At 39.3% G+C, this 15,933-nt stretch overlaps 1 protein-coding gene across 7 annotated transcripts in view; it reads left to right on the top strand.

The window, feature by feature from the left end:
• Positions 1–15,933, top strand: part of PPP1R12A (protein phosphatase 1 regulatory subunit 12A) — a 91,062-nt gene that overhangs the window by 25,044 nt on the left and 50,085 nt on the right. For all 7 annotated transcript variants that reach the window (XM_083573308.1, XM_083573306.1, XM_083573309.1 and 4 more), the window contains exons 2-3: positions 2,775–2,905; positions 15,524–15,642. In XM_083573308.1, the coding sequence (XP_083429434.1) occupies positions 2,775–2,905; positions 15,524–15,642 (250 nt within the window). The remainder of the gene's footprint in view (positions 1–2,774; positions 2,906–15,523; positions 15,643–15,933) is intronic.

Genomic DNA, 15,933 nt, shown 5'->3' with positions numbered 1-15,933 from the left:
CTAAGACAGCAGTTATATCCCTCTGCGTCTTTTCTGAAATGCAGCGTCTTCTTTTCTTTAACTTGCTGTTTCTTCCTTGTTTCCACAGGAAGTCACACTTGCATCAGCTTCTTTTACAATAAGATAGTTGCCACCTTCATGCCCAATAAGCACTAACTCACTGTTTCATCACCTCCCATGATCTCTGTAAATAATGGCTTATATTCCAGACACTGGGAAGTCTAGCCTTGTCAGCTCACTTTTGGAGCTTGAGAGGAGGCTGCAGGAGAAAATATAATGGGATAACTCAATGCATACTTTTTTACTTGGGAGTAACAATATTGGAGCAGGAGCAGCTATATAGTGCATTATTGTTAATATACGAGATTATCCAGTCAACACTCCTCTCCATAATCTTACATTCAGACATTAACTGATATATTTCTTGAAACCATGGATTTGCTTTCTATACCCAATTATTAACCTGCCATATCACAAGAAACCACCAGCCCACCCATAGCAGGCACCCTGTCCCTAGTGTCAAGTCCATAACATGAGGTTGCACCATAATCTCACTTTTTCCAAGGCCTCTGGTTGGTAGGTCAGGACCATCTCACCCTGTATCACCACATGTTGCACTTTGCAAGGCCTCTGGTTAATGGGTTAGTTACACTTTTACCCATGCCCATAGCATAACTGATTTTCCTGGTAGCTGGTAGTTATTATTTCTCTTTCCCTTCAGAACCACATGTTCAGTGCATAAACCAGTCCAGTTTTAGTCTGTAGTCACAATGTAATGGTTTTCGCCCAAGCGCTCTATATGGATACAGATGATGACCCCTTCATAAAGAACATTAATTATAGTCTCATTTTTTGTGAAATAGTGCCCCATGTTTTCAGTTTCTATGAGCCCTTGAGCAAAATTGCAGTAATGTTGGGCTGGCTAGTTTGAAGCGTGTTGAAATTGTCAGTGAAGTGCACATGAATGAAAAATGACTGTAAACATCAAGCAGTACAGGTCTCTGTTGCTGCATAAATTCTTGAGGGCTCGCTTTTGGGTAGAAATGTGTAGGGTTACACTGAGTGTGTTTTAAGACAGTGATTTTTTGAGAGTTTTCATGTGTTGATGGTGCCCATGAGATTACTTTTACCTTTCTATATGTTTTATAGTTCTCAGTCTAAAATGCTTGCGCTGAGCGAGCCGTGCTGTAAATGAGTACCTAGTCCAGTGGAGAAAGAAAAGGCATGTGATGTTGGCCGCTTGTTTCTGTTAACCTTAATACAGTGGTACCTCGGGTTACATACACTTCAGGTTACAGACTCCGCTAACCCTGAAATATTACCTCGGGTTAAGAACTTTGCTTCAGGATGAGAACAGAAATCATGCTCTGGCGGCGTGGCGGCAGTAGGAGGCCCCATTAGCTAAAGTGGTGCTTCAGGTTAAGAACAGTTTCAGGTTAAGAACGGACCTCCGGAACAAATTAAGTACTTAACCCGAGGTACCACTGTAATTTGCAGGCTGTAGGTTGTGTTCTGATGTGTCATGGCCTTTTGCTCAGGGGTTTCATTGGAGTCCTGAAGATGTTTAGGATTAGAGAGTAACAGTTCTGACATAGAATTGTTGGACATAGTTTTTGCTTTCTACAAAAGCAAACCTTCAGACCCAAAAGGACAAAAACATGTGGCATTGTAGTGTTTGGATTACGTGCCTTGAGTGAAGGCATTGGATTTTGATCGTTTAATGTTGTATAGCTCCGTGTTACTGTTGGAGGTCCCTGTGTGGCTTTTCCCCTTGCACATGGCACCCACATGGCTCAAGCATGCCATAGTATGGTTTCCCATGTTTTCTGAATCCAGTTTGTGGCTGAGTGGTAAGCCATAAATAAGCCAAGGTTTTTTCTTGGTTAACTTCTGGTTTATTGCTTGTGGTTTGTATGAGAACATACTCCCCCCCCCCCGGGGGGGGCGGGATTTGGATGGCACAAAAAGCCATACTAGAGCTGTGTGGGTACTGTGCTGAGTTGAGGAGGAACCCATGTGGGGACCTACATGGCAAGGAGGCATAGTCACAACTAAGCCATTATTTGAGACAAACTGTGATTTACATGTGTTACTCAGTCAATTGAAAGCTGTATTTTAGTTATACATATAATAGAAATCTTAATTCCCGTAGAGGTTTCTCAAGGTATCTAGGTACCCAAGCATGCATGGTTTTACAGTATAAGCTCAAAACTGAATTGCACCCTAAGGAAATTGACATAATTTGCTGTTTGCTATATCTTGTGATGTGTGTTTTCTCTTCTACATCTTTGTTTTAGAAACTCTGCAGGGTCTGTTTTGTTCCTCACACTGTCAGAAAGTGAAGAGTATTAGGCTAGCTTATGGCAGATAAGACATACAACCTCACAGTTCTGTATATATCACAAAGTAGAGACATGCTCTCTGCATTCTCTTCTATCCTTCTAAGGCTGGCAGTGAGCTGGCAGAGAAGAAATATACCAAACAACCACGTATAATAAGAACATTTTGTCATGAATGGAAGGAACATGTTGCAGGTGGCTATAGTGAACTCAAAATGGCAATAGAGATTCTTATATTTATGCAGAATAAATAAAAGAAAACGATGGGCTAATTCGTGTAGCACGAATCATGTGAACATGTGCTTTATGTGGGATAATGGCTTATTGCTGCCTGTTTGGTTGTGGAATGGGCTGTTTGCGGTTAGATCTATTGTCATAGAATGACTTTTGGCCAATTGTTAAAACCACCTTAACACTTTTTTCTTCTGTTTATAGGCTTGCATAGATGATAATGTAGATATGGTGAAATTTCTGGTGGAAAATGGAGCCAATATTAATCAACCTGATAATGAAGGCTGGATACCTCTACATGCGGCTGCTTCCTGTGGATATCTTGATATAGCAGAGTAAGGATTTTTTCCCAATATTTAACATAACTTACCTTGATGTTTAGTATACTTATGATGCAACCGTTGCTAAGAAGCTGTTTAACGACAGGATACTTTGAGCAATGTATTCCATATTTTATGAGATGAGAACTGGGTTCTTTATGACAAGAAGAAAAATGCAGTTCCCTCACTCATAATAAAATTACGTTGAAAGGTGAATTTGAAATTTGCAGCAGTCTACATTTGTTAATCTTGTAACAAAGCCATATATCTGAACATATATTCTAGAAATGAGCGCTTGATACTTGATTTGAATCCTGTGTTTTTTGTTTCCCTGTGAAATAGTCAACACTGGAGCACCAGACCTTTTGTTGATACTTAATTATATCTAGGGTTAAAGAACAAGTGCTGCATTTAGCTAAAGTTTGTCTTTGTCTTATCTTGGGATGTTGATAGAATTTTCTGGGAAGTTTACAAATAGGGTGGCTGTAGCTTTTAAGGATAGCTCTCCACAATCTTTAACCTTTCAATTTGATGTATTGAGTGCCCTTATGAGGAAGAACTCTGAGCTTGAGAAACCTAAACCTGTCCAGGCTATACATTGACACCTCTTGCATTGCATATAGTAACATAGGATCCTGTTTGTCCTTAAAAGGAAGCAGTACTAGCTGTATTCTTTCTGACTCTGCAGTATGTGTCAGAATTCTGTTTGAGCTAACATATAAACTAGAATGGCATTTTAGCAGCTGTAAATTTCAGTAATTTTTTCATGTGGCAGCTGAAACTACTTTTTAAGGGGTACATGAGTAGGGATATTGTATATGGTTTTCGTATCTCATTTGTTCTTCCTCTCATGTGTGGGACTGAAGTTTCAATAGTTATTTGCCCATGGTGTTGCTAAGATTTAAAGACACCTTGCCTGTTATAGTAGAATAAATGTGTGTAATTCCATTGAATAAGCAGTACTTAGGCTGTACATCATTACACACACACATTCATACTCCTTTATGTATTACACATACGTGTCTGTATGTGTACATATATAATCTATTAATAACTTACTATATATCAATAAGAATTATAATCAGGAAATACAAACATATTACTACTTTTGAGTCTCTCTGTGTGTGTCATAAAAATACATTTTTATGTTTGCAGAACAGTTGTACATAAATGTTCCACTTTTCAAGTGGAACATCCACTTCAAGAGCACACCCTCCTAAACAGTCTAGTTGAAGATGAAAGAAGTAATTGCTTGCCAAACAAAAACTGGTAAAGAGGATGTGACTGAGCAGGCTCAGAATGTTGTTGATGCTTTTTAGGGAGTGTGCTGAAGAAAGTAGGGGCACAGCAGCTGCAGACATTCCTGGAGGTTTCTCATTTTCATGACCTGGGTTCTTTCTTGGTGATGGGAATGAATCAATCTTAGTGGCCTTAATGGATATCCTTTGTTGCGGGCACAACACAGGGACTGCATGTGTTCTCTCCCACCCCTATTCCTCTGTGGCTTTTGATGCCATTGTCCATAGTATCCTCCTGGACCAACTTTGTGAGATAGGCATTGGAGGTACTGTACTGCAATAGTTCTGATTCTGCAGTGCCAAGTTCAGAGAGTTACACTGAGAAACAGCTCATTGGCCCCATGGTGTTTTTGTTATGGTGTCCCTCAAGGGCACATTTTATCCCTAAAGTTTTTAGGGATCTAAATGATACCAAAGCTTTTTAGGATCTCTCTGAAACCATTGAAAAGCAGGCATTAGGAGTTTAGAAGCAGGATGCCTTCAGTATGCTGATCACAATTGAACCTGCTTTCTTTTGCATCTAAATTGGGTGAGACTGTAGAAGCCTTGGACCAGGGCCTGGCTGCAGTTAGTAGGCTGGATGAAGACCAGGATAATGAGTTTGAATCCTGTGGCAAAATGTCTGTTCTGGAAGAGGTTGTGCTCTTTCTCATGGAACAGGTTCACAGCCTGGAGATGCACCTGAGTTCATCTTTATCACTTGGGGCCCAAGTGGTCTCTGCAGCTGGGAGCTCTTTCTATAAATTTTTATCTGATCAGACAAGTGTGGCCATTCTTGGGTTGGCCACTGTGATTCAGACATTAGTAGCCTTAAAACTAGGTCACTGCCTACATGGGACTTTATTTTGATGCATTGCAGGGGGTTGGACAAGATGACCCTTGGAGTCCCTTGCAGTCCTGATCTCAAACAAATGCCATATTTTTTGCTCTATAAGACTCACTTTTTCCCTCCTAAAAAATAAGGGGAAATGTGTGTTCGTCTTATGGAGCGAATGCAGGCTGCGCAGCTATTCCAGAAGCCAGAACAGCAAGAGGGATCGCTGCGCAGCGATCCCTCTTGTTCTGGCTTCTGAGATTCAGAATATTTTTTTTCTTGTTTTCCTCCTCCAAAAACTAGGTGCGTCTTATGGTCTGGTGCGTCTTATAGAGCGAAAAATATGGTGATTTACTCACGGTTGAATGCCTATGTTAGGAGTTGTAAGCAGGAAGTTCTCCTAGCTTGGCTAAGGATTAAGACACAGGGTCCATACTCATCCATACCTTTTTGGGGTAGGGTGACTCTTGTGTGGTTGTCTTGCAGCATTCCCAGAACTGTTAAACATCATGTATTGCTAGTGTGTCCACATTTTCTCAATGCTTGACAAAAGTTTTTGTGAACCTGGCCATCTGATCTGTGCTGTGTGGTCTAGCTTCATTCTTGGTTGAAGTTAATAATTTTTGTTTTCTTCATGTTTCTAAACATAATAGGCTAGTTAGTTTTCTTTTAATACAGGGATGGAGAATCTGTGGCCCTCCAGATGTTGCTCACATCATCCCTGACTGTTGGCTATGCAGTCTGGAGCTGTTTTAAGACCTTGGTGTTGTAAGAGATATGCTTCACTCATGACTAGATTGGACAGTCAGGACTGCCATCTGGTATACAGCATGGTATAGCTAAGATATCACTGTGCCATAAAATGCCTATGATTCACTCAGATACATAAGCTAGTCACCAAATGGCACATTAAACCTGGGTTGCCATTTATATGAAATTTATATCATCATCATCATCATTACTGTAATTATTAATTTCATTTCTGTACTGCTTTATATTTTAAAGAAAAAAAGCAGTATATAACACAATAAAACATCAAATAAAGCAAACCAGACAGCGACAAGAGATCACTACAAATCGGCAAACTGGCTGGTGCGCAACAATATCTTTTGATACTGGGGAACATGGGGGCATGCACAGCAGCAGAAAAACTTGCTGCATGCCAGCCAAATGGTGGAGATGTCAGTCTCCAAACCTGATGAAAGTTTGATCTGCATTGTGATAGAAGTGAACAGCTGATTTGATTATGATTATTTTTGTGACTTGCTGGACTTGGCTTGACTATTTGTAAAAAGTTGACAGCTTGTAAGCCACATGGGACTCAAGGCAAGAACTTCTAATTGATACTTCAATCACAACTGATGTTTCATATCCTTTGTATTATTGAGTTCTGCCAAACTGAATAGTTGGTCACACTATTTCTTTGGCTCAGATAGACATAACTTGCTTAGGACTATCTTCTCCTTCCGCTGGGTTTGTAATTAAAATGATAATAGTTATTGTTACCTCGAAGAGGTGTGGTCAGTCTGACCTGCTTCCTATGGTCACTCCGGCTCTCAGTGCTTTGTTTGGATCATGTGGGCATAGATCTACCTTTCACCAAGACTAAAGCTACTTTTTTGCTTAAGATGAGAGTGAAGCTACATGGGGAGAAAAGTGCTGTACCTGAAGTTATGCTGTGTGGCCAAAAGAATAATATTTGCTTCTTTGTTTTGAATCAATATATGCTTGGATAATGGTGACAGGTGGACGGAGAGAGTTGCTTTGTGGCTCTCAAGGAGCTGGCTTTAGGCACCAGGTCTATTGACAGACCACCTCTGCATTATAAAGATGTCTGCAAACATGACATGAAGGCTGAGAACATTAGCCTTAGGTAAAGGTAAAGGGACCCCTGACCATTAGGTCCAGTTGTGACCGACTCTGGGGTTGCAGCTCTCATCTCGCTTTATTGGCCGAGGGAGCCGGCGTACAGCTTCTGGGTCATGTGGCCAGCATGACTAAGCAGCTTCTGGCAAACCAGAGCAGCGCACAGGAATGCCATTTACCTTCCTGCTGGAGCGGTACCTATTTATCTATTTGCACTTTGACGTGCTTTCGAACTGCTAGGTTGGCAGGAGCAGGGACCGAGCAACGGGAGCTCACACCCGTTGTGGGGATTCGAACCGCCGACCTTCTGATTGGCAAGCCCTAGGCTCTGTGGTTTAACCCACAGCGCCACCCGCGTCCCTACTATGTGGGAATTCCTTGCTGATGACGACAGTGCCTGGAAACAGGCAGTCAGGTCATGCATCCATAGCAGTGACCAGAGGAGGAATGACTGCTGGGAGGAGCGCAGAGAGAATAAACGTCATGCATCTGCAGCAGCACAACTGGATGCCTTCATCTGTCCCAGCTTCAATAAAACATGTCTCTCCCGTATTGGTCTCTACAGCCACAGTTGGCGCTGTAACTCTCCACTGGTTTGACTTTACCCCAATGGTGCCCACTTCCATTGTCTCCCAAGACACATGGATGCCAACAGCAACTTAATACTTCAGTTTTTAATAAATACATTTGCGGGGTGGGGGTGGTTAAAATTAGCAAGGGAAAAAAAGCAATCAAAGGTTATTTAACCACAGATTTATTTAACCCACTTACTAAAGTCAAGTGTAAGAGGCTAAAAAGGTAAAGGTAAAGGACCCCTGACAATTAAGTTCAGTTGCGAACGACTAAATCAGACTGTATTTATCCATCTAGCCCTACTTTGACTCTTAGGCAGAGATTCTATCACCTGTTACCTGATTCTTTCAGTCTGAGATGCCAGATCTTCTCTGTGTAGGATCCTCTCCATGCAAACCATGTGTTCTCTTTCTCATATAAGTAAACATGCATAGCATTGCACTGTTAAAGTTAAAATAAACAATTTAATGTTTTAATTGACCTTCATAAGTTCTAATACATAATTTCATTCACACTGAAACTGCTTTGAAAGTGTATATAATGTTGACATTTAGTATGACTAGACGGCACAGTTGACTGTTAGAAACTTTATTTGTAAGTCCATGGGAAGAGACCATTTTGTTCAGTTCTGCATACTTTACTTTCCTTAAATTCTGGGGTTGTGCTGCTTCTGGAGCAGTTCTAGAGGTAACTCGGAGAATAACCATCTAGGTTCTTAAGTTAAGAAGGGCAATTCTAGGAATCTCTAGTCCCACTGCAGGCAACTTACTGTTTTGTTTTTGAAAGGTTGGAGAGAGGAATGTGGACTTTGAAACCTCATTCTTATCTGGAAGATGTAATTATTTGGGGACACTCTTGTTCTTTGGAAGGAAATTAGTGATCTTTGCATCTACTGGAACCATCCTGTTTTCACCTATTCAAATTATGTTAAGGTTTCCTTTTTGTATTGTTTTATGCCTATTGCCTTAGAAGCCCTTGACAGAAAGATTGCAGGAAAAGGCCTGGTTTTTTTTCCTAAAGGAGGATTTTTGTTTTTGTTTTAAACTAACTACTGCGTGTCTGCTTCTTACCCTGATCTTGGGAATACAGTCTGTACTGTTGGAGTAGCAGTTTGACTCAATGAAGACAGTTCATAGAGAAAAGCTCAGTTTGCTGTTCTGCTTAGATGACGTGCAAACCAGTTAGATTTGTAGTTTATTTAGTGGGGAATGGAGCAGAAATCCTCAACTTCAGACAGGTTTTCCCCTTGCTTTGGTATAGTATAACTACAGTGGTACCTCTTGTTACGAACACTTCTGGTTATGAACGCTTCAGGTTACGAGCTCTGCTAACCCGGAAGTAGCTGCTCCTGGTTGCGAACTTTGCCCCAGGATGCGAACGGAAATCACGTGCTAAAGGTGTGCGCACAGCAGGAGGCCCCATTAGCAAAAGCGCACCTCAGGATAAGAATGGTTTCAGCTTAAGAACAGACCTCCGGAACAAATTAAGTTCGTAACCAGAGGTACCACAGTACTTACTTTGGTCTTGTTCTGTCTTTTATGGGATGTTTTTTCTCCTGTAGGTAAAATTAAGAAAGTAACTAGCCTAGTGTCATATTCTGTTTGTGCTTTCCTTCATAGTTCTATTTCCAATTTGGTATTCAGCTCATGAAAGGAGGTATGACATTCCTGAAACAGATGTTATTTAGTGCTGTATTTGCTTTGCATACATATGAATTGAGAAACCATACTTTCTCTAATGTTGAAAAACAGCTTGTATTGGATATGTGCTGAACAGATATTCTGGGCCTCAGTTTCTGGTGCTGTTGATGCTAGTGACCTGATGGGGCGGACTATCATAGATACTCCATGATTAAGTATTGGCTGGGAAACAAAAGTCTAGGGGATTGGCAGCCATAGTTTGTTATGGTAGTGGTGATGACAGTCTGACCATCATTCATTGTTTTAATAGTCACTTCCTTTTCCTGTACTTTGCTTTTTAATTCAGTGGCTTCTTAAGGTCAATAAAAAATGGACACTATCAATGGATTAATTTGCTTGTGTCTCAGATGTTAAATAGGTTGAAATGAGCATAACATCTAAGAACATATTTTGAGATGCCTCCCACACTGAATATTTTTTGACTAGGATGACACTATAGAATACTGGATCACTCAAGGTATTCATAAGATTGCATTTTCTGGTTGTTGTTTTTACCTTGTTACTCATTTAATATTAGGAAATCACTGTGGTTCTTAAGACTGTGTTCATGGAAGACAAACTTACTCGGCTACAAGTGATCTCCATAGATGATGATAGTTTAGCTTTGTACAGTATGCTTTTCTTTGAAAAGAATGGATTTAAATACATAAAGATATGACTTCTACTTCTAGCATTCCCTATTCCAATTTTTATTCTCCCTTATTTTAAAGCCTGTGTTAAGTTTAACAGTTGCTGCAACAATTTGTTGCTGCTCCTACTTGCATTTTCTTAGTGCACACCAATGTAACAATGATTTAAACTGTTTTTAAGAGAACCATCTGCTGAACTTTATCAGCATACAAGTGAGGCATTTTGGCTCTCTGTGCATGCAACGAAGCCAGCAATCTTAGGCATACATATTGGAAATTAGACCTACTGAACAAAATGGGACTTCTGACTAGTGATGTTAAATTCTTAAGAATAATTTTTTGGAGAATATTCTCGAGAATATTCTCGATTAATGAGAATATTAGAGAATTTTCATTTAAAATAGGAGAATATTCATTTTAATGCATTGAGAATGATATAATTAGTTAATATACATGTTTATTCATGGGTAAACCTGTTCAGATAGTAACAAAAAACTATACAGATACTTTAATTCAATGGGGCAATGCAGTTAATTCATACCAATCTTTCATTTTTTGCACCAAACTTGAAATTGAAAATTCAGTGTGAATGACTCACGTTAATCACTAAGCCTGTCACCAACCATATATTTACAATCAATTTGAATTCTAATTATGTTGTGAATGTATGAAATGTAGCTTTTAAAGTAAAAGGAATACAAAAAAGACTCAGGTCTGCTACAAGAGTACATTCTTTAGTAAGCATATCTACATGGTACAGTGTTTTAAGTGCAACACTAATAAAATTTATATGTTTAAAATAAATGCTATTTTTTCCAGAAAATAAAACACAAATAATCAGTAATGACAAGTTACATAACATCAGAAATGCAAATTACTATCTGGTTAGACAAGTAAGAAAACACACAACATATTTAAATTATAACTGATAAATTGTCACAAGAAATAAATTTATTTTAAAAATAGGCTTTAATTAAAGGTAAAGGGACCCCTGACCATTAGGTCCAGTCGCGAACGACTCTGGGATTGCTGCGCTCATCTCGCTTTACTGGCCGAGAGAGCCAGCGTACAGCTTCTGGGTCATGTGGCCTGCATGACTAAGCTGCTTCTGGCGAACCAGAGCAGTGCACGGAAATGCTGTTTACCTTCCCGCCGGAGCGGTACCTATTTATCTAATTGCACTTTGACGTGCTTTCGAACTGTGAGTTGGGCAGGAGCTGGGACCGAGCAACAGGAGCTCACCCCGTCGCGGGTATTCGAACTGCCAACCTTCTGATCGGCAAGCCCTAGGTTCTGTGGTTTAGACCACAGCGCCACCTGCGTCCTAGGCTTTAAGTAACAAGTCTCAAATGATTATAAATTTATATTGACTCCTCAAACATCTTAAGAGGATAAGTCACCATCTTCGTCTCCACGATGTCAATCTCTGGTAAATGGCACCTTGTACCATTGAATGGCACTGCAAAAACCAGTTACTGGCATTAAATAAAAATATAGAAATGTCAACTGTTTAAATCAAGGTCACCTCACATGCCGTTACACATAATTATATAGGTCTAGGTACTTTAAGTGTATAAAGCATTATAGCTATTTTCTGTATGGCCAAGGGTATAGAATTGCTATATTTCAGAAGTGCCAATGGTGAATGATACAATGCCCAGTAATGTAACTTGATCAAAAAAATCATTATTTATTACTTACACTGGCAATATCACAGATTGACTTATTATTTACTAGATTTTTAAAATGTGGATTATAAAACTGGTTCTTAAATTAGAATTTACAGTTTGTGGAGAATATTCTGCGGAGAATTTAGAAGGCACAGGGCCTCCTTGGTAGTAGCGCCCTCCCTTCAGATGTTAAGGAAATAAACAACTATCTGACTTTTGGAAGACATCTGTTTAGGGAAGTTTTTAATTTTTTTTATTGTGTTTTTACTATTCTGCTGGGAACCACCCAGAGTGGCTGAGGAAACCCAGCCAGATGGGTGTGGTATAAATAAAATTATTATTATTATTATTATTATTATTATTATTATTATTATCATCTCAAAAGTCATACCTCATGGAAGTAGCCATTCCCTCCTGCTTGTTTTTATCACCAATGTCTATAATTCATAGGTATTGCCTCAGGACATGAATTTTCTATATATTACTTAAAATTAACAAGCTTCTGATAGACTTTATATTCCATTTATATGTCTAAACCAGGATGAGCCAATGTAGTGTCTTCTAGACGTTCTGGACTAAAATTCCCAATGTCCCTTAGCATTGTCTGTGCTGACTAGGAGTGATGGGAATTGCAGTCCAAGGCATCTGGAAGGCTTCCCCTTGTCTAAGCTTATTATATGCTGTCTCAGACTCTTGATGTATTTCATGACCTGCCATCTTAACATGAAGCTGACAGAAGAGATGCTGAGAGAAACAAGATGAAATCAGTTATGATAATCTGTGAAGACTTTTAGGATCAGTCATAACAGAAACCTTTTATTCATATCACAGTGAATTTTTTAAATTGTCATGAGGACTTTAGTCTCCACAATGTTTATAATTTATCAACTTAGGTTATTTTATGTAGATGACAAAGCCTCAGTTTAAAGATAGTAAATAATTTTTGTAGTACTTCCAGTTCTGATACTATTCTGGAAACAGAATAGCCTCAACTTTAAATAGTATTCTAAATGTGGATACACCACAGGTTCCTATAATGACAGACTTTTAAATACCATATTTTTTGCTCTATAAGACGCACCTTTCCCCTCCTAAAAAGTAAGGGGAAATGTGTGCTCTTATGGAGCAAATACAGGCTGCACGGCTTTCGTTGAAGCCAGGAGACCAAGAGGGATTGGTGCACACCGATGCCTCTTGCTCTTCTGCCTTCGCTTTGCTGGAGAGCCGCTGCGCAGCTTTCCGTCTCTGTGCAGCGCCCCTTCAGCAAAGCGGGAGGAGAAATGGAAAGGGCTCCACTTCTCCTGCAGCTTCGCTGAAGGGGCGCTGCACAGAGAGGGAGAGAACATTTTTTTTTCTTGTTCTCCTCTAGAACTAGGTGCGTCTTATGGTCAGGTGTGTCTTATAGAGCGAAAAATATGGTAACCTAGATGCCTGCAGTGACTATGGATTACCTCCTGGAAGATTTTACAAAAGTTGCTATTTTCTTTTATATACATAGACAGGGAATCAAGTTGATTCCTTCCAGTAATTGTATTCTCCAAGGAATTTTTTCAATTTCTTTTTCAATTTTTTCAATTTCTTAACAACGAAAGGATGCCAATGGCAAAAACAATATTAGGGCAGATCTTTTATTATTAGATTTAATTTCAATATACCAAACTGAGTACTTACTATTTTAATACATTCAAAGTTTAATTTAGTATAGTCAGCAAAATAAAAATAAAAATCATAGATCTTATAGTCAGAAAGGCCCTGAGATGACGTTACAGGGGGAATGTTTTGCCTAATAGTTGTTTTAGTCTACATACTTCTGTTGTGTTTAACTTCCGACATAGGTGATGTGCTGATGTTTCAAGGAACTTTGAGAAACCCCATGTCATGTATGGCTTGCTCCTGGAGAGGGAAGATTACTTGAAATGTATAATCCCTTAAGGTTAACTTCTTGAAATGGTGCTTATCTGATCTTTAAGCAATGGCATCTAAGGCAGGGTTGACTAATCCCCCCCTCTCCGGGCCACAGTGATGGTCTCCCACCTGTCTGGTGACCACATGCCCATGGTGGGTGTGGTTAGTGCTTGCTGTCTGGTCTTTGACTGCAATAAAGATTGATTGGTGTGGCATATAATCACATATGTACCTGCCACACACATATTTAGCACACACAATGTCTGCTAACCAGACATGCCGTCAGACAGCCCTCCCTTCCACCCCCTCCATCACCATTCAAGTTCTTCCCACTCCAACACTCAAGGATATGTTCAGAGTTTAAAAGACAATGTTCATAAAAGAGCGGACAGGGGGATTCATCTCCAAGCTCAGTGCTTTGGTGCTTAGTGCTAAGATCAGGGATAAAAGATCCCTCTTACTACTCTTTAGAGAGGATCTTGAAACAGGTTACAGATTCATTTATTTTACTCTCTGGATGAATTGGGGTCAATGCAGCACCTTTTGCATTCTTTTTTTGTGTTGTAATAGATGGTTTGACTATTTACTGTACCACAACCCCCATCTTTCAAGTGAAAAACTATTATTCCCCCAGACGCTTGTTTGTCTGTATACATTTGTATTTCCTTGAAAAAAACTAAAGAAGATAAAATTGATGCGTGAATAGGTGTTGATGCCACATCACACATTTGTCAACATGTCAGGGGGTCATATCAGCCCCCCGTATGTGGCTCAGTAATGGCATCTTTGTTTCTAAGGTGAGTTGGCCTGTAGGTATAGAAAGAAATTAGAGTATCATTCACTTCTAGATTCATTTAGAAAGGGAGGATATAGCTGCCATTGCTCACCTGTTTACCTTCATTCTGCTTACACATATATATGTGTTCCGTTTACTCAGTTTTGCAGCATCACAGAAATAATTCGTTGTAGGTTGTTCTCTACTCTTAGTTCTGAAGTTGGCATTAGCAGTGTAAGTAATTCTAATGCCATGAAACTGAGCAAACAAAACTGCATACAACTTCAACAAATTACAGGCTAATTACTAAAGAGCTGCTTTTGCTGTGAAGAGGTGTGTTCCAAACTAGTTGTCTCTGCTTTGAAGGCAATTTTCTACTGCTGACATGGCTTTTTTTATTTCTCTCTTTACCCCATCCCCCTTCAGTGTCTAGTTTGTTATCCATCACATGATCACATATCTTTTCTTCCATCTGGCCCAAGAAGACATTTTTACATTACACTGTGATGCCATATCTCTTCGCAGCACTTGATCTTGGTCTAAGTTTTTATTGTTGAGAAGGGTATATAGCACTTGATTTGCATGCAGAGGGTACCAGATTCCATTCTTGGCATGTCCTGTTAAAAGGCCTTCTGGCAGCAAGAGGTAAATCACTTAATCTTATGAAATTCTCTTAATATATAAAATGCATCTTAAAACCAGTAAAGCAGCAGCATAAAAGCATATAAAAACAAATGGGAAGAAGATTCATATACATAAAACAGGTTCTGTTCTTTTGGGTTGGAGGAAGCCCAAACAAAAAGTCTTTACAAGATAGCTGAAACAACTGGTGGCTGCGGCTTCATGTATAGCAGAATGAAGGGCATTCCATAACACGGGGCAGCAGCAGAAAATGCCAAGTAGATCAACTAAAGTACAGTGGTACCTCGGTTTACAAACTTAATCCATTCCGGAAGTCCGTTCTTAAACCAAAACCATTCTTAAACTGAGGCACACTTTCCCCAATGAGGCCCTTCCACTGTTCAGATTCTGTTCTTAGACCGAGGTAGAGTTCTCAAACCAAGGCACTACTTCCGGTTTTGCAGAGTTTGTAAACTAAATTGTTCTTAAACCGGACCGTTCTTAAACCGAGGTACCACTGTAGTATATCCAGTTGAAATAATTCAAAAATTGATGTGGAGCTTATTGTTAGAAACTAAGCACTTGGAGAGCTGTTGTTTTTTAAAGAAAATATTAAGAACTTGTATGATTGACAGCACGTTAGGAAAAGTCATTTGAAGGTGGTGCTATCAGAGACCATCCCTTTAGTGTGTGTGAGGCTTTGGTTTATATTTAAATGTATTTAGTACTTGTATCAAAAGGCGTGCTTTCATATTAACAACAAGCTATTTCTTCTGTTTCAGATATTTAATTAGTCAAGGAGCACATGTAGGAGCTGTAAATAGTGAAGGGGACACTCCATTAGATATTGCTGAAGAAGAGGCAATGGAAGAGTTGCTTCAAAATGAAGTGAACCGGCAAGGTAATTTTAAAGGTTTACTGCATAAAAAATTAAAGCATAAAAAGAATCTGTATTAAAACCAAAATGTTGCATCGGATTGACCATATGCAATTAAAAAATGCCATATAACTATAATTAATTCTGAATACGAATTTAAGAACCCCTGGTTATGTAAGAAAATACACCGTAGAAATAGGAAGAATTATGTCTCTGGAAAATTAAATGGAACTTTCAATAAAATATGTGTTGACAATATATTTTTATAGGGTTTGCCATTTATTTAAGTGTGCTGATTAGGTTTGAGTTTACATC

This window comes from Podarcis filfolensis (assembly GCF_964270895.1).
Source record: "Podarcis filfolensis genome assembly, chromosome: 10".
Lineage (NCBI taxonomy): Eukaryota > Metazoa > Chordata > Lepidosauria > Squamata > Lacertidae > Podarcis > Podarcis filfolensis.
This window is presented reverse-complemented; position numbering and strand designations above follow the sequence as displayed.